At 50.0% G+C, this 23,363-nt stretch overlaps 2 protein-coding genes across 2 annotated transcripts in view; one reads left to right on the top strand and one right to left on the bottom strand.

Annotated features, from left to right (window-relative positions):
- IGFBP7 (insulin like growth factor binding protein 7) lies at window positions 1-18,609 on the top strand. Its single transcript, XM_075751646.1, has 5 exons — window positions 1-525; window positions 13,756-13,865; window positions 15,486-15,602; window positions 16,717-16,843; window positions 18,381-18,609. The coding sequence occupies exons 1-5, from the start codon at window positions 45-47 to the stop codon at window positions 18,398-18,400; spliced, it is 855 nt and encodes a 284-aa protein (XP_075607761.1). The 5' UTR covers window positions 1-44; the 3' UTR covers window positions 18,401-18,609.
- POLR2B (RNA polymerase II subunit B) overlaps window positions 18,555-23,363 on the bottom strand; it is a 21,314-nt gene continuing 16,505 nt past the window's right edge. Inside the window, exons 18-25 of the mRNA XM_075751638.1 lie at window positions 23,106-23,200; window positions 22,575-22,825; window positions 22,397-22,486; window positions 22,048-22,155; window positions 21,458-21,571; window positions 21,214-21,374; window positions 19,699-19,894; window positions 18,555-18,809 (exon numbers count right to left, since the gene is read on the bottom strand). Of these exons, the coding sequence (XP_075607753.1) occupies window positions 18,720-18,809; window positions 19,699-19,894; window positions 21,214-21,374; window positions 21,458-21,571; window positions 22,048-22,155; window positions 22,397-22,486; window positions 22,575-22,825; window positions 23,106-23,200 (1,105 nt within the window). The 3' untranslated portion in view covers window positions 18,555-18,719. The remainder of the gene's footprint in view (window positions 18,810-19,698; window positions 19,895-21,213; window positions 21,375-21,457; window positions 21,572-22,047; window positions 22,156-22,396; window positions 22,487-22,574; window positions 22,826-23,105; window positions 23,201-23,363) is intronic.

Genomic DNA, 23,363 nt, shown 5'->3' on the forward strand with positions numbered 1-23,363 from the left:
CCGCGGCTTAAGTGCCTGTCGGGGGCGGGCGGCGCCGTGCCGCCATGCCGCCCTCCGCGCTGCTGCTGCTGTTGGTGCTGCTGCTGGCGGCGCTGGCGGTGCCCGCTCCGGCGGCGGCGGGGGGCTGCGGGCCCTGCGAGGCGGCGCGGTGCCCGGCGCTGCCGCCGCGGGGCTGCCCGCTGGGCCGGGTGCGGGACGCCTGCGGCTGCTGCTGGCAGTGCGGCCGCGGCGAGGGCGAGGCGTGCGGCGGCGGCGGGGCTGCGGGGGGGCGCTGCGCCCCCGGCCTCGAGTGCGTGAAGAGCCGCCAGCGCCGCAAGGCCAAGGGCGGCCCGGTCCCGGGACCCCCTTCCGCCGCCGCCGCCGCCGGACCGCCCGGCGTGTGCCTCTGCAAGAGCCGCTACCCGGTGTGCGGCAGCGATGGGCTCACCTACGGCAGCGGCTGCCAGCTCCGTGCCGCCAGCCTGCGCGCCCAGAGCCGCGGCGAGCCCGCCATCAGCCAGCGCAGCAAGGGAGCCTGCGAGCAAGGTGCGGGGCGCGGGCGGGACTGGCGGCCGGAGGCGAAGCGCTCGGGGGAGGCAGCGCGGCGGGGCGGGCCGGGCCGGGCCGGGCCGGGCCGGGCCGGGCGGCGGGGGCTCCGCTGGCGCGGTTCGGGAGGGCAGGTGTCCGGCTGTGCTGTCTGACTTCACGGTGGAAAAGCTGGTCCCAAGTGCTCCTCGTGCTGTTTTATTTATATGCTTATTTGTCAAGGCAGCATGATTTCAAAAAACCGCCTTAAATGGACTTGAGAGTCCCAGTCGGATGATGCTGCCTAAACTTGGAGTACGGCTTTAGACCAGCCCCAGAAATGCAGAGGAACTTAGCCGCTCTCACTTGGTTTCCCGCTGTGCTGGAACTACGCTGCCCTGCTTTTCACACTTTGCCTGCAGCTTGCAATTTGGGATGCTGTGACGTGAGACAAAAGGGTTGAGCCATCCAGGGGAGGGTTCGGCAGAGGAAGATTGCAGACAGTGAGTAAAGGAAACGATTAAATGGATGTGAAAGCCACAAAAATTCAGAGCCGACATTCACTGGCTCGCTTTAATTGAAAGTGAAAATTAGCAGTGACTTTTCTCAGAGCTGCACATAGTGGTTTGCACTTGCAGCGTTTCCAACCAGGAGCTCAGTTCTTCCCAAGCTTTTGCTTAGGGATGGTGCTCAGGAAAAAATTGTTCTGCTGCGGAGCCTCTACTAGAACTCCTGGCTTCTGAGCTTGCTGAAGGCGAGCAGTTAGCAGAGTGGGTTTTGCTGGGAGGGAGGGGTGGAACACAGCACGCAAGCCATTTGCTGAACATCTCAAGGACAATATTGCAGCACCAAAGCCATTTCGGTGGAGGAGTGTTTTCATAAACACAGTATGTGTGGGGTCGCAACCTCCACCTCCTCCTTCTTTCTTCCCATAACTGAGGCCAAGTATGTCTTGCAAAACAATGTTTCTGAAACTCCCAAGGAAAGCATGAAAGGCAGGGTAAGGATTAGGTTATGTACTTTGATGTTGCCCATTAAATGCCCTGTGCTGCTTTTCACAAAACCTTGTGCAAAACATCAGGCTTATATATTAGCCAGAAACATTGTGGTACAGTGATAACTCCTGGAGGGAAGGAGCTAAAGCCCTCAGGGCAATATGGGATGAAAGGAGAACAGCTTCTGTCTGGCCCTCCATCTAGCATTTGGAAGGAACCTTTCCTGCACTGCGGACATGGGAGATAGTCACAGCAGTCCTAAAAATGCGTGCTGCTTCTTGGCCCTGCCAGCCCAGACTGAGTGAGCAGATGTGTTTGAAAAACGTCTGAGGTCACGCTTCAGGGGTGTACTTGAGAGGAGGGCTGCGTTCTCACTTGTCTTGCCCAAAGTTACCCAGTAGTTTGTGGCAAAACAGGTATTGATACCCCTGTTTTAAGCTACTGCCCCAACCCTTGGCTGCACTTCCCTGTGTCTGCCCCAGACTGGGTGCTGGCATGGCCTGGTGGGGCTTTGACCCAGGCAATGGCGGCAGAGTTTGGTGACGTCAATGCAAACATGAGCCGTTGGGTAGGATGGTGGGAGGCCACTGACCCACCAACCTCAAACAGATCCCATGAGACTTCCTCCGTCCTCTGGTCACAGTGGCAGCTTCTCCAAAGAGGGCCACAGTGCGGAGCAGCCACTCCATGCACAAACTTCATCACTTCCTCGGAGGAGGTCCCTTCGGGTGTGCAGGTGTGCAGTGAGACACCTTTGCAGGCTGTTACCTGTTGTTTAAGAACTTCGCTGGAGCATACGGCGCCAAGCCACTGGCAAAACGTCCCCTTGTCTGTCCCTCTGGGGAGCCGCTCTTCTTTTGGAAGGACACGGGCTGCTCAGCAGTGGTGTTGCAACTGACTCTTCTGAGACTTCCCTCGGCTGCGTGAACCCTCATTGTGCTGTGGAACTTCTGGTGATGCGCATCGCTCTGTAGCTCGCAGCTGAGGCAGGGACTCAGCCCACACACGTGGCAGACATCTGGAAGTTTTTCTGTAGCCCTGGGGGCCTCCTCACGGTTAGGGCTGTTGGGTGGGGAGGGGAGTTGTAATCTCCACACAGATTTTGAAACAGGAAAGGACATCCATCCCATCAGCCTCGCAGGGTAGAGCCTCTTTCAGTATCTTTCCAGATAGGAGACAGCACTTTTCTGGGTTTCTAAAAGAACCTAGATGCTGTGGGAGTTAAAGAGTGGAAGTTCTGACTTTTGGCAGATAGGTTCTGAGGTGTCTGCACGCGGTCGCTGGACTATCAGGATCACATCTGAGAAGATCCAGAAAGTCTGAGAAGAGATCCAGAAAAAACATGTTTTCAGCAGTAAGTCCTGACTCTGTTTGATTGCTCTTTTTCCCCAGTGGAGCTAGAGAGGGAGGGCTTGTTTTGCACATCCTGTTTGAAAACTGGTCCTCAGGAGGAGGAAATGCGGAGCTGCGGCTGCCGTTGGCCTTTGCTGTTATTGGCAGGCAGGGCGGCAGCTGGAGATGGGGCATCCAGTGGAAGAAGAAAATGCATCTGGGAATGGCTTATTGGTAGATGCTCCTCTTCACCCACCCTAGCACTACGGCAGGGCAGGACACAGGACATGAACAGATGCAAATGGGGCAAAAGCTGCTGGTTTATCCCTTTCTTGGTTCCTGCCGCTGTTCACTCAATCCTCGCCTCCCAGGCAAGGTGGGAATGAAGCTTACCGCAGCCACCACGTCGTCTTCTGCCTTGAAATATGTGCTTGAGACAGGGATTGGCCACAAGCAATGAAAAGACTTGGGCTCCTATTCCATGGTGTTGCGGTTTGAACCTGCAGGCAGCTAAAACAACCACACAACCCTTAGCTCGCTCCCCCCCTGCAGTGGGATGAGGGAGAGAATCAGAAAGAAAAAGGTAAAACTTGTGGGTTGAGATAATAGGACAGAAAAGGAAGAAGATGATGATGATGATAAAAGAATATACAAAACAAGTGATGCACTGCACATTTGCTCACTACTCAAACCGATACTCAGCTAGTTCCTGAGCTGCTTCCCTCCCAGCCGATGCCCCCAGTTACATACTGAGCATGACGTCATATGCTATGGAATATCCCTTTAGCCAGTTTGGGTCAGCTGTCCTGGCCGTGGACACTCCCAGCTTCTTGGGCACCCCCTGCCTTCTCATTGGCAGGGCAGTGTAAGAAGCTGAAAAGTCCTTGACTGCTTGGCAACAGCTAAAACGTCAGTGTGTTATCAACATTATTCTCATCCTAAATCCCAAACACAGCACTAGACCAACTGCTAGGAAGAAAATTAACTCTATCCCAGCCACAACCAGGACACTTGGTTAACTGGGGTTGCATTTCATACCCTCTCTCTCACCCTGTTTCCCTCTCTGTCCCATATGTACCAGGTATACAAAGGATCTGAAGGAGACATATCTGCTGGGAGGGGCCATCCTACTGATTTGTCACAGGCAACACCATGTGGGCATGAGTAGAGCCACTTGGAAACAAAGCACTCCGCTACATAAGGCTTAACATGCAAAATGCTTGACACACACATGTTTTTCCACCATAAATATATTTCCAAGGGGATAAAAGGTCATTAAAACTGTATTTGACAAAGCTGACCAAATGCATGTCCAGTTGAGCTTTGCATATTCATCACGGTGCCTATCGTGGGGTTTTCTGTGCAATGCTCAGCAGTTTTTGCTTGCTAAGAGGTACTGCCCACTGACTGGGGAAAATCTTGGGATTTTTTTTTGTTGTTGAATAGCAAAAGGAAGGAGCCAGTTCTCGGCCCCACATAATTCCCCTTGACCTTGTCCTCAAGGTTCTCTTTCTGATGCTTGTTTCTCAGACCTCTCAGATCTGATGCTTATGTTCTTTGTACAAAAATAGTGAAGCCATTCAGAAAAAGGTATTTCCGTTGCAGCCAAAGCTTCCTGCTGGAGGGCAAAGGAAGACACAGTCGAGAAGAGTTTGAGAGGATGGAAATAACCCGTGCTATACCTGCACTTGGCATGTGCAGGGATCCAGCCAGTCCTTCCTGGAATGGGTTGCACATGGGCAGAACTGCTGGGAACAGCTGGAAAAAGGCACCCCTATGGGATTCCCAACTCCTTGAGGCTGCCTGGCTGCTGTCAGTGCTGCGTCAGCAGGACATGGCAAAGCTGCCTGCATTTCCTGTGGCGGAGCAGGCAGCGATGCTGTGGGTGGACAGGCAGCGACGCCATGGTGCTCTGTCCCTGCTGGGCTCGTGCTGTGCCCTCACGCTTGCACCCACAGCTGGCTCTGGGTTTGCCCTGCTCCCTGCCAGGGAGCCACTACCCACATCCCATCTCTACCCTCGCACCCCGTCAGCCTCTTTGTAACTAATCCCAGTGCCAAGGCTGTGCAGGAGGTGGATGCTGTGAAGTTTTCCAGCTGCTTTCCAGCATTGCCTTTAAATGGATTGGTCCTTTGCTCTCTGCCCGTGAATATGAATAGCTACGCTCAGGTCTGCTGCCAGCTCTCACGGGCAGGGCAGGGCAGGCCTGGACACAAAGCAGAAGCTTGCTGGTGGGGCAGGTACAGGTTGTCGGAGGTGCCACCTCCCATGCTCCCCTCGGCAGGAGGGGAGGCTGCCGTAACAGCTGGGGAGCCGCCCTCGGCTGCTGCCGTCACCCAGCTGTGCACAGATGTTCAGAAGAGCCTCTTACGGAGTTGGTGGCTTCAGGAATTTAGGCTGAAATTCATTTTGCAGTGCACGCTCTGAGGCTGTTTACGGCCAGCTGGGGCAGGAGGACCATGGTACCCGCTGCCATGCAAAGCCAACTGGCATAAAGAATTAGGGTTGTGTGGCTCAGCTCAAGCCAAGCAGAAAACCAGCCTCAAAGCACCCACCCCCTTGCAGGATTTTTGGCATGACAGTCTCTCCGAGCTGAAAAATACCAGGCACAGACTTGTTGCCTAACCAGTGCAAGAAGGGACAAATACCGCCCAGTCTCTCTTATCATCAGCCACCAGCAAATACCTGCTTTGAGGGCCATGTTGTGACTGCTGGAGATACTGCTGAAGTTGCCTCATTACAGCCCAAAGGCCATATGGTTTGAAGTCCCTGATACGTGTTACTGCAGGGTTGGGGTCTCCAGGTCGTTTTGCTGTTGTCGGTCAAGGCTTTGCCTTTCTTTTATGCTCTCTTCTGTCTCGGTGGAAGCTGAGCGCCTGTTCTTGCCCAAATGCAGTGTCCCACAAAGCATCTCTCGGCAGACATCAGAGGACAGCATTTCACTCTCCAGGGAACTGGTGCTGCTTTGTACCCACCTACAAAGACCTCCTGGAGATAGAAACTCAAGGGTTCTCTGGGTGAACGGTAGATTTGTGGGCTCACCAAATAGTCCGCTTTATTTCTATTGACGTGAACGTGGCTTAAATCTCCATAGCTCCATCAAAGTCTTTTCCCAGCATTGGGAACGTGCAGGGGTTTGCCCTGTGGTGATGAGGGCTCAGCACCTTGCAGGATCCATCCCACAGGCTGCAGGGCTTATGAACAGCAGGACCAGGAGAGACACTCTTTTAAAGCTGACTGTAACCAGCACTAAAGGATGCCCAGTGTGGGGAGATCCCAGTCACCGGATCTGAGCTGTCCCCGCAGAGGGGTATCTTTTTGGCTTGCCAGAAGCCCAGACAGCATCCCTCCTAGAAGGGGCTTTTTGCTACAGTGCCACCCACCAGCTCTGGGGCTCAGGGAAAGGTGGGTGCAAGGTTTCTTGGCTGCCTGCAAGGCTTACAAAAATGGGCTGGTGGACGTAGGATCATGGCTGCCAGGCTGTGGTGGAGACTGATGGCCCCAGGGGCAAGTACATCCCCCCAAATTCTTGCCACTTTCCCCCAGCAGTGGTATTGCTCTGCTGGTGCCTCAGTGCCCCATAAAGCTACATCTGCACTGCAAACGAAGAGGTGGTGAGTTCCCACAGGTCATTTTTAAAACAAGAAACATAAATCACATCTGTTGGCTCATTCCATCCAAATTCAGCTGTTGAGGCTTTGCCAGAAATATTTGAGTTTTGAGGGTGGTTTGTTATTTTTTTCTAATCCACTGCCAGAGTAGAGCAGAAACAGGGGGCTTGGGGGAAAACTTTCTGGAAGATGGCAGGCTGCTGTTATCACTGACGTCGGCTCATCTTCTCCTGATACAGCTGCCTTAAATTCAAAGGCTCCCATCTCTTCTAGCCATCAGCGAGCATAGTTCATATCTGATCACATTTTGCAAGAAATTCTTCTGGATTTGTACTTTTTAATTAGCAAGTGGCTTAGGTTGCTTTAGTTCTTTTCTCCTGTTCAATATTCTTTTCAGTCCCTTAAAAGAATATCCACATTGTACGAGTGCTTTCTTCTTTACTGGGGAAACAAAGATATGGACAAGATTTTGCTAAGTAATCTGTGGCTGGAAATGAACTGAATTCCCCGCTTCTCCTGGGAAGCTGGTTTGGGTTTCCGCGTCAGCTGGGAGCGGGGTTCTTGCAGCAGTAGCCTTCTCCCACCGCCAAGGAAAGCGTTGCATTTGCAGGTGGATCTTGCCAGCATTGTTGTGCTGCGTCCAGAGAGTCTGTGGCAGAGCAGGAGTGCGCAGGTGCGTGGTGGGGTTACACCTTTTTGGTTTGTACCACGGGGTCCCTTTCAGGTGGAGCGTGGTGTGGGGGTGTGATGTGACTCAGTGTGGTGCTTGCTTTTCCCAGCACGCGGTGTGTTGGGATTTTGAGACAGAGTTTCTAGGGTTGAAGCTTTATGCTTGTATTTTTAAAATTCATCTGTAACTTTGGGTTTTTCCACTGTTGTAGGATAGGCCATAAATTCCTCCTTAAAAGGCATTTAGTTATTTGAAAAGGTTTTGGTTCATTGGAGCTTGAGTTTTTATGGTTACTGTGCTAAAATCTTGTTAGGGAAGCTGTTTAATATATTACTCAGCAGCTCGGAGTCTTGGAGAGCACCAGTATGCAGGGGACTATGCGAACACCTCCACTGCCCAAGAGGATCCCATATTTCACCTGTGTCTTCATTCTCAATCATCATAGCATATCCAAAATCACTAGGAAGGAATGATTACAGATCAGCAAATTCCTCTCGGTGTTTGTTTTTTCTGTTGCTGGAAAGGCATGCTGTGTTTAAAAAAAATGCGTTTAATCCTTTGTTGGGCTGAGGTTGATTGAGGTTCATACTAAATAGGAGATTACCACATAACAAGTCTAATCAGGGCAGACTTTTGAAAGCCCTACTTGCTTTTCCATGCATAAATGCTGCCATGCCTTGTTTCTGTGTCTCCCACTGCAAGCTTTTCACATTCTTTCCAGGCTTTAGCTCGTAGTCCTCCTTGTGCCATAATGGCAGTTTTCTTAGTAAAGCTCAACCAAGGTCACACAAAGAGAAGGGGGGAAGTGATGGCCGGGAGGAGAGAAGTTTCTTGATAGAGCTTGTCTGGGAGGTCTAGAACAAAAAAAACCCAACTAGGCACCCAGATATGGCTGGGAAGCAGCAAGTGTGCTTGCAGAAAGCTGCTGCCTGTTTGACCCCAGGGACAGCACACTTCAGAGACCGGCAAAAGGAAGGGGAGGTGGGAAAAAAGGGGAGAACGGGGGGGAAAGGCAGGAGAGAGGTTGGCTTGTGGCAGTCCGCTGGCAAGGGCAGCATCATCTCCGCTGAGAGGGGTTGCCCCCTCCCCATTTGGCAGTTTCCAGAGGCAAGTGAGGTTATAAGTTTGCAGCTGAGCTTCAGAGCAGCCTCAGCCACGTTGGCCTCCCTGTTACCCCAGCTTTGAGACTCAGGCTGCGTTGAGGACGCTGCTGGATGTGGCAGAGCGGTGAGCTGGGCACGAGGCGTGCAGAGGGGCAGCCTTTTCTCTGGGTGCCGTGCTGGGGCCAGTGCAGACCCGTCCTGCATGTTAGCTAAGGGAGGAAGGGCTCAGCGGTTTGGTCTTTGAGTGCCACCCTGTTCTCCCTCCCAGCTATATGTAAACCCCATGGAGGACTAAGTAGCCATTTAAAGGTCATGCACAAGGTCTCTGAAGGCAGCGTTCCCGAACCATGGTAAAAGAGGAGGGGTGGGATTTCCAGCTGTACCAGTCTGCTCTGCGCTGAGTCCAGTGGGGTGGGGAGCAGGAGGGGATCCATGGCAGATAGATGGTAGCCCAGGGCCCAGGGCCCTGCCTGATGCTGACTCACTCTCAAGTCTCCAGGGCTTGGGGCAAAGCTGTGTTCACGTTCACAGCCTTTCCAGGGTCACTGGGCTGCTGAAGTCTGAGTGGGAGCATCCAAACAGGCGTAGCATCCAGCATCTCCTTCAGTCTGGATGTCTCTGAGCTTCCTTCTGTCACTCTTTAGTCTCTTCAAGGCCAGGTTAAAGGAGAGAGAGAGAGAGAGATGCCTTCAGGAGGAGGTAAAGAAGGATGCTTGTAAATCTTCTAGAAAGCAGTTTTGGGAATGGGGCAAGACAGAAGCTGCTTGCACTTCCCGTCCGCTGCTGCCTCTCGCAGAGCACTGACCTGGGAGGGACCAGCTGAGGGCATGCCAACTAGAATGAGTAGATGCTGCTTACAGAAGGTTTCCCCTTCTCCATATAAAGTAATTTTGAAGGGAAAGTACTTTCCCAGCAACTTAGGAGACCGGAGTCTATTTTCAGACTTGCAAGAGCTTGTGAGGGTAAACCATGTCTGGCTTTTGCTTTGATTTGCTGTCTCACGGGGAGTGTTCCCAGTCTGCATTTCACCCGGGGCTGTGGCGCGGCGATGCAGTGCTCAGGAGGGCTGGCTGGGAACCAAGCTGGCGCCCGCACGGCCTCAGCATACGGTATGGCTTTGTACGTTCGTGGTCGTGACTTCCCACACACTCCCAAGTGCCTGGGCATACCCCACAGCACTTAGTGTCGAGTTTATTTTTGCCTTTAGTGACATACCTGTAGCCCCCTGATTTTAGCAAAAAAGTTACTGCTCTGCTTACTGGGGTGTGACATATTTTTTTTTTGTGTGTGTGTGTGTGGACACCAAAGGAAGATCAGCGAGGACCAGCTAACCCTGAGCTGTGACAGACCATCAGGTACCAGCGAGGGGAGATGCCAGATCTCTGCCTGCTGTGGCTGAGCGGAGAAAAGGTGCCTGGTGCGGGAGGGGTGTTGGGAACAGCTGCCAAATGATAGCCTCATCGAGGAAGTCACAGGCTCTGCTGCATGCTGCTGTGGCAGAAAAGCAACTACATAACAGCAGTGGGAACTCCTCTCTGGCTGCTGCTTTTGACATAACACAGGCTGTCAGCTCCCTGTGATCTGCAGAAAAAAACAATCCCTGCGCTTTCAGGCTCCTCTCCCGGGGTGAATGAGCTCGCTGGCTCTATAACGGGCCAGGGAGAGCTGTTTGTCTTAGGAACAATGGGCAGAGCAGGGAGGAAATGCCTGAAGTGCATGCGGAGTGCAGCTGATCTCCATCAACGGCCTGCACTGTCCTCTTGGCCAAGGAGCTCCTGCGCGGTCAGGACAAGTACCGTCAGGGAGCATCTTGTACATCCAGTGCCCTGGGTCAGTCCATGGTGGGGAGCAGAGACCACTCGGCCATGTTTATGTATCCACCATCTCGGGGGGGGTCTCTGGTCTCGGTGACCATTTTCATCAGCAGGTGCAGCCCACAAGTTCCCAGCCCAAAGGAAGCAGCTGGAGAAGCGTTCCCCGTTGTGGGCAGCATTGCAAGTAGAGCAGCAAGGCCTCCAAGATGCAGGCTGGAGGATGAGGGCCAGGGAGATCCTTGCTGGCAGGAATCAAGTCACCTGCTCTGTACAAGGTGGGCTCGTTTCCGGTCCTGCTGAGCGCATGGTGGTCTCGCTCCCTTCACAAGGACCCCCAAAGCAAGAGGAGTGACTTGCAGGAGGGAATGCCCTCACATCCTCTGAAGTCCCTACAAGGCTCTGGCATCCCCTGCCCGTCCTGTTGTGCCAGGTTGCCATGTCCCCTGCCCATCTCTGGCTGCTTCGGGGGGCTGTGGGGGAGAACGTGAGTGGGACCAACACAGGCAGCGGGCAGGGTGGCTGCCATGCACCTGGGTGTCAGCTGGCTGTGGTGGGAGTCCAGCTACTGCTGCAGCCTGTCGTGATTTGACTTTAGATCTGCTGACTTCTTGGCCTTTCTCATTTATTTTTAGCAGAGAAAGAAGCCCAGCTCTAGAGTTTTGGCTATCTGGATTGAAGTCAAATACCCGAGATACCAAACTGACTCTTCCCATGACACTGTCGGATCTCTGGGGGTGTGTATTCCCTCCCAGCCTCAGGGCTGTGCCTGATGGAGGCGGAGGCCTGTGAATGCTCCCAGTTCATTCTGCAGAGCCTCATGTTCCTCCTGGTTAGATCAGGACGTACATCCCAAGCTTGAGCTCCGGGCTGCTTCACAGCGGCCAGGCTCTCGCTGTGCTGTGGCTGCTGCGCTGAGCCAGCCGGAGCTTCACTGTGAAGCTGTGCAGGCAGTTCCCCTTTCCAGGGAAGACAAACGATTTCTCCTCGCCCAGGAGGTGGGTAGAAATTCCCTCTCACTTTTCCCCTGCCAGCCGTTGCTGCAGGAGCATCCTGGCGTGGCCTGCTCCCGGCAGGGTGAGCAAACATCCATGGGCGGAGGGTGTCCGGGCTCCTGACTCGGGGAGAAACGAGGTGGCAGCCAGGAGTGAGACACGGCAGGCAGTGGATTTAGTGGTGCGTTGAACGCTGCCAGTTCCCAACCAGGGAAGAATTGAGCCAGATCCTGGAAGAGCATAACGGTGCCTTAAAATCCGTAAGATTCAGGATCTCTCCTTTTCTGCAGTGGGAGATGGTGGTCATTTGGGGGGCAGCTGTGTTTCTCCGGCCTCGTGGAGAACCCCAGCAACCGATGATAGAGGACGGTGCCATACAGGCGCAGACATAGGCCTGCCTCTCAGGGACGGCCCTGAGCTCTGCGCCTAGGAAGGGCACGTTGCACACGGAGGGTTTCGCATGGCCAGAGCAGAAGGCGTTCAGCAGCAGGCTCTGCTGGGTACACACGAGCTGGAGGTCCCTGCAGCAGACGGGGTGAGCTAAGCAGCCTGGGGACATCCGGGTCCCACCGGAGCTGCCAAGTGCCCTATTGTTCAAGGGACACCAGAAAAAGAACAGCAGGGCTGCGCAGGAAACAGCTGCGCTGGGGACGAGGAGCAAAGTGCGTGACCCGAGGTGGCCCCGTCGTGGGGACGGCAATACCCTGGGCTGGCCACAGCCCTGCTGCTGCGCAGGGGCCAGGCAGGGCTTCGGGCAGGAGCATGCTGGGGGTGTTAACCCATGGATCACCCCCCTGTGCTATGCTGTGGTCGTACTTAGGGGAACAGCCTCCAGCGGGGTGTTGTGGAGAGTACAGAGCTGGGCACTGCCTGGAGGTACAGATCTGCTCTGGGCCACGTGGAGCAAGGATAACTCCAGCACCCTCCCAAGCAGGGAAGGGAGCTGTGACTCCGACACACTCCTCTCCTGGCCAGTGCACAGGAATCAGTGCGTGCAGCAGCGCAACACAGGGTAAGCAATGTAGTGAAGCACTGCTTAAATCCTTTTCTCAGCTAATCAGTTCTGTGCAGATGAGGAGCATCTGGGTTGTGAAGTCTGCCAGGGAATCAGCCTGTACTGATAATTAGTTGTGGTTTTAATCACTGCCCGGGGCTACACATAAAAATTCCCTGCTTCTACACAGCTACCTCCTGTTAAAACCAGGACTGGAATACCTTTGTAATGGAGAATTTGGATTGCAGCCACCCCTGGTCTCTTAGCAGCCTCCCACCAGCAGGCCATGTACAGTTATTCCTGGACAGGGAAGTCTGAGAAGAGCACACACTTCTCTGGGATCACACCAGCCTCTCAGGAGTGAGGAGCTACCTTGGCATCCTTTGGGCTGAGACAGAGAGATGGCTGATGTCCTCTGGCTGGCGGTACCAGTGTGGAGCCCAAGGAGGAAAAAAGATGCCAACTTTCTGCTGGAAGATGTTGGTGCAGTGGGACGCACCTGAAACCTGCTCCCACTGCCTGCAAGAGGGCTGCAGGGCAGAGTGCACATGCAGCGCTGAGGTCAGTGTGTGTTCAGGACCCCAGAAGGAGCATCAGGACCCAAATCTGCCCCTTTTTTAAGAAGGGCTGGGAATGAGCCATGGTTTGTGAGCCAGCATACCCAGGGGCTTCACTCAGGCTGGCTCTGGAGTACTTGTTCGCATAGGAAATGCCTTCTCCTGGTGGATCCTAATGGGAGCTCCAGTTTCCTGTTACTGCCTGCATCTTCAGAGCAGAAGGGGAAAATCTGCTGTGTTCTTCAAGCTATCAATAAGTGGAAATAAACACTATGTGCTCCTTTGATCTGCACTTCCTACTGTGGGGAATTAATAGCTGCATTTTGCAAAACAGCCCCACTAAAAATGGATTGAACAAAAAAGGCCATTCTTCCCTTCCTGAGATATGGGTTACGTCTCCAATAATTCCCAGCCTGAGGGGTAAACATCTCCAGCCAGATCTGCAAAACAGCTCTGTTCCCATCTGGCTTTGGAAGCATCTCTGTTTAACCAAGGATTGGAGCTCTTTGGGGAAAACTGAGCTCTGCATTCAGCTGGTTCCTTTCCAAACCTGCCCCCAGGGAGACCTCTGCCACCCTCCAGCCAGCCTCCTTTGGCTGACTGTCACATGCGGGTAAAACAAGAGCTGCATGACATTGAATTCTGCTAGCCAGCTGCCACGGGCTTTGCTACAGATTAAAATCATGCTGGGGAAAAGGATGCTGCAAAGCTGGCCAAGCTCTCTATGGCATGGGAGGGTGAGTGGGACCCACCCTGTCTCCTAGGGGGTCCTTTCCTCCATGCCAGCAGAATGTCAATGATGCACGTAGTGGCTGCATGGTGAGCAAAGGCAGCAGTTTGTAAAGTCCTGCTCAGTCCCTAAGAGAACAGAATACAAACACTATCTTACGTCTAACATCTGTCTTGCAAGTAGATGGGCTGATCACCTGAACCACTCAACATTTGAGTTTCCATCTGGGGCAAGCGCCCATCAGCCTGAACAGCTTAAGGTCGGATGCACGTGTAGCTTTGGAGAGAGGAGTGCTGTGATGTGGGTTCAGTCCAGCAAGCTTTGCTCCAAGCAGGGCCTCTCCTTCACCTTATCTTCAAAACCCGTCAGAAGTGACCGGCCCCACTTAAAAGGCTTGCAAGGAGACAGACTTGCAGTCACCCTATGCTTAAAAGCATTTCTCCCTTTTTGCAGGACCCTCCATCGTGACCCCTCCTAAGGACATCTGGAATGTGACAGGAGCACAGATCTACCTGAGCTGTGAAGTCATAGGCATTCCAACCCCTGTCCTCATCTGGAACAAGGTAAGGGCCCTGCTAGGCGCTCTTAGGGCATAGCAAACCTGAGGCAGCTGAAACTGCCTGGTAAGGATAAAAGCCATAGCAGATCCCTCCTTAGAAACACACATCTTTGATGAGTTCTCCCATCTGTGCCATTCTATCCACCCCCAAACATCTGGCTTTGCTTAGTCTTTTTCTAAACTCTTGGTTGATCCCGAGGCAGAGCAGGACTTGGGTTTCTCTCGGTAGCGCCTGGTATTCAGAGCATGCAGGGAATGTCCCTGCTGTCACCCTGCTGGCGGCAGCGACTCTGAGGTGGCTGGACACGGCTCGCCCACGTTAGGCACAGCAACCGCGCGGGGCAGTTATCTCCAGTAGCCGTCTGGTTTTGGCAGCGCACTGGTAACAGCTGGCTTAGGGCAGGGGCCAGTCTTGAGCAGAGAGGATCCCAGCCACAGGGCTGAGAGCCACCGCATGGCCCCTGTAGCCTCTTAGAATTGTAGAATAGAATCATAGAATGGTTTGGGTTGGAAGGGACCTTAAAGATCATCTAGTTCCAACCCCCCTGCCATGGGCAGGGACACCCTCCACTAGACCTCTTCAAATGCCACAGGTTTGTGGATGCTTGGGAGGGGTCTTTAAGTGGAAACAATACTAGATTAAGAATACTATAGAGAAAAAAAACCTCGATTGGCCCAGAGATTACTGTGTTCTGAGACAGCAAACTCTATTCATAGGGGTTCCAGAGCAGACCGTCAGGTGAGCATACAATGTAGGCGTGTTGACCCAGGCATTTTCTGCTTGTTTACAAGCAGATAGGTTTACACGGACTGTCAGTGCTGCTTTGCTTTTCGTGCCTCTTCCTCATGGTCAAGAGACTGCTTGACCTGTTGATAACAAGGTCCTGTGCGACGCTCTGAGCTCAGATACGCAGCACTGCGGAAAGAGTGCAGTGCTGCTCTCTCATCAGTGCTGTGCCCACCAGGAGGGACTGCCTTGTTTGCTGCAGCAGAAACCTACAGGGCTGTCCCTAGCCTGTTGGCAAGAGGATAGGTCCGTTCCAGGACCAAAATCCAAACAGTCTGTTCTCTGCTTCCGCCACAGTAAAAAGCCTGATCATCTGGAAGGTTGTGGGGGAGCCCCTCCAAACAAGTACAACAGCCAGCAACTGCTGTCCCCCCAGTCCTAAGCCAGAAGGCAGCTGCTCCAGCCTGCTGAACTGGATTGCTGTATGGCTACCAGCAGCTGCAGGCAGCTGAATCCTCCCTGTTCAGCACAGGCATCATTTGATGGGCTAAACACACCCTTGGGAACACGCACACGAGTTCTGTGAGACCAAGTCAGTGCAGGGCATGTTTGCGCACCCCACTGCCCAGCACCGTCCGCACAAGAAAGCTGTGCTGCTCTATCTGTTCCTGCTGAGGCAAGGAGAGCGTGGCCTCAGCCCAGATGCTGAGGCACTGGGGTAGCAGGGCTACAGTACATGGAGGATAAGGTGAAATGCTGGCACTAAAACCAACACTGCTCCTGCACAAAACACGATCATGTAAAACTAGTGTTGGTCTTGGCTGTGTGCAGGTATGGTCCTAACAGTTTGAGCATAAATAAGCCCCAAAGTTCTGACCTTTTTGCCCTTCTGTTTAGATAATTCGGGGACAGTATGGTGTCCAGAGGATGGAGCTTCTGCCTGGGGACCGGGAAAACTTGGCTATCCAGACCCGAGGGGGTCCTGAGAAGCACGAAGTGACCGGCTGGGTGCTCGTAAGTACTTTGTGTATGCACAGAGCTGCACAAACAGTACAGTGCAGTTTGTAAACAACTCGTGAGCAAAGAAGAGGACAGAAGACGCATGGCAACAGACAGGGCATTTAGAGGAAAACAACCTGTGTGAATTAGACGTGAAGGGTAAGGGTATCTGCTGGCTCCAGTCTCACCCATTGCAGTTTTTCACCTGTCTAGCATGCAGTAGAAGTACACATTCTATGTTCAGAGAAGGCTAGACTTAAGTAAAAGATCTCCTTTCTGTGTGTCATTACTTTTCTGCTGCCATTAGTGGGAAGGAGACCCTCTCCATATCTAGGAAGGAGTCAGTACAGAGGCAAGGCATCCCTAAGAAACACTCACAGCTGAGGGGCCCTTATAGATCTGGCAGAACTGTCCTTTCCACACAACCCGCCTGAGAAGAGCACAGTGCAGAAGCCATCAGCTCTCACTGAGCAGGCCTCCTAAGCCACAGGAGTACCTGCAGGTTAATCGGTAATCTCCACGCATCAGAAGGAAGCAGTACGGTGGCCAGAGGGAGCTGCTGTGCATCCCAGGAAGGGAATTGCAAGTATGATGGCTCCCAGCTGCAGAGAAGCTTGCAGCAGGGGAACAGAGCTCAAGGTGTTGGTTCCCACACCACTTGCAAAACCAAGAGGTGGAAACAAGGAGAGGGAACGGTTTGAGCCGATGATTTTGCTGGACTGACTGAATGCAGCAGCATGTTGCAGGAAGGCTTTTTCTTCCTGCCTCCCTCCCTTTACCAAGCACGCAGTGGTCTGACACATCTCCAAATGAAGTAAATAATGAAAGACAAGGAGGGAGCGTTACAGCACACATCTGTCCTGGCAGAGAAGCAGGCTAGGCAGATCCCCAGGAGTGGGTGCTTGTGTCAAACCTCACTGGAGAGAGCCACCACAATCTCAACCAGGCTGTTTAGAGCAGACAGAAGAAATCATGCAGTCAGTGTGGTTCCCTAAGGGTTAACTGCTACTTCATGCACTCTGTTCATCTTGTTATGTCTCAAGCAATTAACAAATTATATAAGATACCTTATATCTATCTATACACAGGATACTTACTGGGGGGTGGGGGTGTATGTTTCTGCCCCTAGATATCTCCTCTGAGCAAAGAAGATGCTGGAGAATATGAATGTCATGCATCAAATGCCAAAGGAGAGGCAACAGCTTCTGCAAAAATCCACGTTGTGGAAACCCTGCATGAAATAGCCCTGACCAAAGGTAGGGAGTATGGTTGAACACTCAGCAGCTCTCTCCTCTTAACAGTTTACTCAATTACTTGATACAGAAGGACCACCTCTGTTTAGTACTTCCTGAAAAAGAAACACACGCTAGAAATACCAGTTTAACATGCAGCTTTTACTGGGTTTGGCAAAACATTCCCAGTAAATCTCAGCTGCTGGAGTTCTCGAGGGATTGTTAAATAAGCCCTCAAATGCTGTGAAGTACTGGAGGTTAAGATATCAGATTAAAAACACCTTTTGGGGTTTTTACAAAGCACTTTTCAGTGGTTTTCCAGCCCTAAATTTGTATCCTCCTTTCAGTGTTCTGGGGACACTTCCAAACCTGCCCATTTCTCCTGGGAGCAGTATTGGCACAACCAGCCCCAAGACAAAGGGGGAACTTCACATAAATTCCTGCCAAGTCCCTGCACCTCCTTATTCCTTCCCATCCTGCAAACACCCTAGTCCCTGCCATTCCCTCTGCCTGCTGCAGTGTCAAACCTGGGAGGGGACGGATGTGCCACAGCATGCCTTTAAGCAAGACCTGAAGCCTTTACTCTCCAGCCCTCAGCCAGTTTTCCAACCCAGGTCCCTCTTTGCCAGGCTGTGTGTAAAGCTGATGGCAAACCACCCACCCTCGTTCCAGCTCCAAAGAGGATGGCTCAGTAGCAAGGCCACACGTGCTTCAGAATAAATCCGGAGCTGGAACAGTAATGGTAACCATGCTAGAGGCAGAGGCGCTGGGAACAAACCATCCAGCTAGCCGATGCTGTGATGCCCAAATCCACTTTTGGACATAATCCTTAGTTTTAATCCCAGTAGCTTTATCTGGATGATATAGTCTTGACTTTCTGTATCCTTATATCCCTAAATAGCTGAAAGACTTCCTTTGGGAGAGTATTAACAGCACCTGGCATTGAAATAAGAACCTAAAATGAATCCCAGTATGACTTACACATAGGAACATTGCTAAAGGTTTTTAGCTAGTCTAATCCCTTTTCAAACATCTTATTTATGGATGTGAATGAAATTGAGTTTTACCGAGTTGTGCCATGAGCAGCACACTTATACCCCAGAATAGATGTTCACTCCGCTCTCCCAGTAACTCCACTGTGAGGCTGTAGTACTGCGTGTATCGCCTCATGGTTTATTTCTTATACACGCACCATGTGTTACAGCTGTTTCTTTTCAGCCCTAGGAAAGCTCTCAAGCATGCATGGTGTCCACAATTACTTAAAGGAAATTGATAATGTTAATGGACCAAACTGTCAGGCATCATAGCTACACGCTATGTGGTTAGGAAGTCTGTCCCATATATCCAGGTGATCTCAGCACAGAAAAATGCAATTTATTACCACCCCCTGCTGCTGTAGTCCTGGGGGAGGGAAGGAAGGAAAGGAGGAAGGAGGATTAGGACCGAGTTGTCAGGTCCCACCCTCAGCTAAACCACCAGAAAACTCTCTGTGCTACTGCCCAAGTTGTGATATTCCCCCTTGGAACGGTACAGGGCATAACATGGTTTTGTTTTTCCACAGACGATGGTGCTGAGCTGTGATGTGAGGACTATCACTACGCACAGTTTTAAGTTAGTATTTTGGAAAGCTGCAATCTTTGGCTTTTTCTAGCTCACTAATTATTCCCTCTTAACTCCCTTATTCTTTGATTACCAATTTGCTTGCACACTTTCACAAATAAAGAGGATTCACAAGTTTGATTACAAATTTTAATTCTATTTACAGAAAATAAACATACTTTTGAACAGCACATAGCAGATGAGTAAAACTGTACTTTAAATGCAACCTACACAAAATGAAACAAAACCTGAGCCCTTCAGTCTCACCATTAAAAAAACAACCCCAAAACCCTTTTAAAGGCTAAACACTCATCATACGAGGTGCAATACTCATAGACATCAGTTCTTGGAAGAGGAGTTTGCAGGCATAGGGCATCCGAACCAAAGATATCTGGAAAGAGATTTCAAAAGGCTTGTGAAAAGTGCTCCTAAAGCATCAACTTCCACCACCCTCTACGCAAATAACTTGTCAAGGTTTTGGCTCAAAAGTGAATCTGAAGTTATGTGTGAAAGCATTTAACAAGAATTACAGACAGTAACAAAGCAAGGGAGAAGCTGAGACTGTAGAGGCTACACAGCAGCTATTCAGAACACATTTTTAACGATAAAACCTGCAGCCATGGGATCTGATCTTAAACAAGAACCATTTAACAAGGGAACATGTGCACAGCAAAGTGTGCCTAATGTGTGGTAAACACAGTTAAGATTTCTATAACACGTCTCTTCAGTAACCTGAATGTCATTGTTAAGAATTGCAGCAGTCGGTCCCTAGCACAAGGACAAGCCTGTTTAAGGCAACTATTTTTATCTCTGCTACCACTTTCCCTTGACATGGTTCTGTAACCAAGCACATACTACAGAGCTCTTTTTTTTTTAATTAAAAAAAAAAAAAAGGCAACACAAAAGACCTCCCATGGGGACCCAGCTCTGCAAGCATAAATATCTTCATGGGGACAGTCACAAGGGCAATGGCTCTAAATTCCTGTAATTCTGAGTTTTACTTCTAAAAATAAGCTTCCAAGCATTTAAAGTCTCTGAAAACTCTGCACTGCAAAATACTTGAACAGCATTTCCTGTCAAGTGACAAGCCAACACTGTAAATTTAATAAAGAAAAATCCAAATTAACCAGGACACTTTAAACGCTTAAAACAGTTATGATCTAAAATAGCAATTGTTCTGGTGCTTCTTTAAATATTTACTTCCCTATCCTCTTGTTCACCCGAGTGGTATTTCCTCTTACCCACAAAGAGAAACTCTGGCTGATGAAAACCAGACATACCTGAGTTTTATTACGACACCCCCGGCATTCATAGGTGTGAGTCCTTGTGTTTGCAATTGCCATGATGCCACAGAGGTTACAGACATGGACTTGGTATGGGTCTGAAGCTTCAAACAATCTTTCTCTCAAGAACTGGGCTGCCCCATGAGCAATCTGGCAATCTCGTTCCATTTCTCCAAACCGAAGGCCACCATCACTGAAAAGAGAAAAACACCTCAACTTTTCAGTTCATTGGCAAAATACATCAGTTCTTGTGGTGGAACAGGTAACATCAGAAACACAACAGCAGTATTACAAGGCAGCTGTGCATAAATTTTTCTGTAACACCTCAGAATAAAACTGATAGGGAGAACGTAAACACAATAATTTTTAACTGCTGCTGAGCATTTCTAAAGTAGATGTCAGCTAACAGGCACAGCACAACTGTACAGCAAAATGAAGTAAACAATTAAATCATTCCCTACATATCTGTGGTGGGTTTAACCTTGGCTGGCTGCCAAATGCCCACACCAAGCAGCTCTCTCACTCCCCCATGTTGACAGGACAGGGCGAAAATAAGACGGAAAAGCTCATGGGTTGAGATAAAAACAGGGAGATTGCTTACCAATTATCATCACAGACAAACCAAACTCAGCATGGAGAAAATTAGTTTATTGTCCATTAAAAATGGAGTAGGATGGTGAGAAACAAAGACAAAGGTAAATCTTCTCCCCTACCTTCTTCCCAGGCTCAATTTCACCCCTTCATTCCCAAGTCCTTCCTCCCCTCCCCATGGTCCCAGAGGGAATAGGGGTTGCAATCAGTGCAACAGTTCCTCTCTCCCACTCCTTTCTACGCCCACATTTTCCCTGCTCCAGTGTGAGGTCTCTCCCACAGGCCCTTCCTGTGGGGTGCAATCCTTCAGGAACAGATGGCTGCAGCATAGGTCCTGCACAGATCACAGCTCCTGCCAGAAGCCTGCTCCAGTGTGTGCTTTCCACAGGCTGCAGGTGGATGTCTGCTCCACCATTAACCTCCATGGGCTGCAGGTGGACAACCTGCTTCACCGTGGTCTCTCTACGGGCTGCAGGGGAATCTCTGCTCTGGCACCTGGAGCACCTCCTCCTTCTCTGACCTGGGTGTCTGCCAGGCAATCCTCTCACATTTTCTCACTCCTCTCTCACAGCTGCTGCACAGCATTTTGCACCCTTTCTCAAATATGTTACCCCAGAGGTGCCACCCGTGTCACTGATGGGCTCAGCTTTGGCCAGCGGTGGGTCTGTTGGAGACAGCTCTAAGTGGCCATGTCCAGCACAGGGCAACCCCTGGTCCTTTATCCTCCCCAGCTGCACCTCCCGCTACCAAAAGCTTAACACCTGCACCCAATACATCATCTTAAGCCAAACACATCAAAATGGGTGGCTAATTGGGGTGAGCTAATTAAGTTTTAGCTGCAAAGCTGAGGCAGCTAATTTTTAGGGCTAAAAACTTGAAAGCAAAAGAAAACACTGTATAGAAACTAATAAACATCCTTACCGAGATCTACCTTCCATGGGCTGTCTGTTAAGTATCTGGATTGGCCCTCTTGCACGAGAATGGATTTTGTCATCTACCATGTGCTTCAACCGCTGATAATATGTAGGACCAATGAAGATCTGTGATGTGATTTTCCGACCAGTGAAGCCATTGTAGAGGACCTGAAGTAGTCAATGAATCATAAGCCTTACTATCCATCAAATGTATATTAAAAAAATACAGTGAACTGATATTTTGATTATACCTCATTTCCTCTGAGATGATAGCCATAATCTGATAAAAGATTGGAAATCTTCTGCACATTGACAGCATCATTAAAAGGTGTAGCATCACCAATTTCTCCCTTGTTTGCGGACACCTACAGAGAAGAGATTTGCAAAAGTCAGATTTCTGAAGGACTGGTCAGACAACATTAAGCTATTTCAAACAGTTTTAATGCCAGAATTTGAGATTCAATGCCCATGATAGTAGCCTATCTTGCTTTGTTTATCACCTACACAATTCATAGTAAGATTTTTTAAAATACACCCTGTCAACAATTTTGCTACTCCTTTTTCTAGGTCACAGGAAATATTTGGAATAAATAAAAGCAACAGATGAGAGAGTACCCTGTAGTCTGGCTTGCTGGACAAAATTTACAGGACTATAAGTCTTCCCCAAGAAACTTGCTTTTGCTATCAAGTAACTGGAGGACAATCCTTACTTTTTAGTGGATTAACACCTACCAGGGAGTAGATTCTTCACCCAGAAAAAAAAATTTTAAAAAAGGAAAAAATAAAGAAAACCATTTTAATTCATACCACTAAGACACACAGCATAAAAGAGTCTTCTCACCTTCCCCTGAAGACACTCAATTAAGTGACCAATGGTCATACGGGAAGGGATGGCATGAGGGTTGATGATTATATCAGGTGTGATGCCTTCACAGGTGAAGGGCATATCCTAGAGCAGGGAAACAGAGAGTCAGTACTGCCCAGAATATCAGCTTTAAGAAAAGCAGTTCCATGGATTCATATAATCACATAAGAAGCTGTGTCTCTTTCTAAACATATTTTAGCTAAATTTAAGTCAGTATATTGCACCCTAGTAGACACTCCACAGACAACTCAAGACAGTTCCAACGCTAAGAAGATCAGAAAGAAAATGTTAAGAAGGAAAAAAAAAAAAATACATATATCAGTACCTCTTGCCTGTACTGGATACCACAGGTTCCTTTCTGCCCATGTCTGCTGGCAAATTTATCTCCAATTTGTGGGATTCTTACAGAGCGTACCTGTAAGCCATAGGAAAACATTCAATTGGTAACTTAAACACAGGACAAAAATTATTAAAAAGTAGAAAGCACACACATCAGTGCTCACCCTAATCTTGCAGAACTTGTATCCTTCCTGGTTAAGGGTTACCATGACCTGATCTACAATACCAGTCTCACTAGTTCGCAGAAAAGTGCTACAGTCTCTCTTTGTGAAACGTCTGTTAGTGCTTTCCAGTTCATCTTCATTTTCTGGCAGTGTTACTGTTTTGCCAATGATGACATCATCCCCAGACACACGTACACCAGGTGCTATCAAACCATCATCATCAAGTTTGTCATAGATTGCATGTCTCATACCTTGGAAAAAAGAAAAAAAAAGTAGACTCCCAAATTTTTCAACATACTGACTTTGACATTCTGTAGAAATTCAACGAGTCTGCTTGCAACTTCAGGACTACCGCTGAAATGTCTATAATTTTATGCAAATATCTCAACTGATGTATTTTGCTATTAATACAGACATTTCTATTTTATGTGTCCCAAAATAAAGACCGCATCAGTTCAACAATGTTAAAAACCTTGCCCACAATAGATTAGTTTAAAAACTCAGTCTTCATACACTCCTAGATCTTCTTACCTTGGCAAGTTTCACGCGTAGGCTTTTCAAAAACTTCTTCTTGGTCATACCCTTTTTTAGACTCTTGCTCTTTGTACGAGCGATAGAACACAGATCTGAAACAAAATTACAAAGCCTTCTCCAGTGAAACCAGCATCATTTTTCCTCATCTGTACATCTCCATTTCACTTATCACATATTATGTCTACTGTTACTAATGAGAACCAAAACAAATAACATTCACATGCCACACAACCTTTCCTTTAAAGTCTTGTTAAC

This window comes from Balearica regulorum, chromosome 4 (assembly GCF_011004875.1).
Source record: "Balearica regulorum gibbericeps isolate bBalReg1 chromosome 4, bBalReg1.pri, whole genome shotgun sequence".
Lineage (NCBI taxonomy): Eukaryota > Metazoa > Chordata > Aves > Gruiformes > Gruidae > Balearica > Balearica regulorum.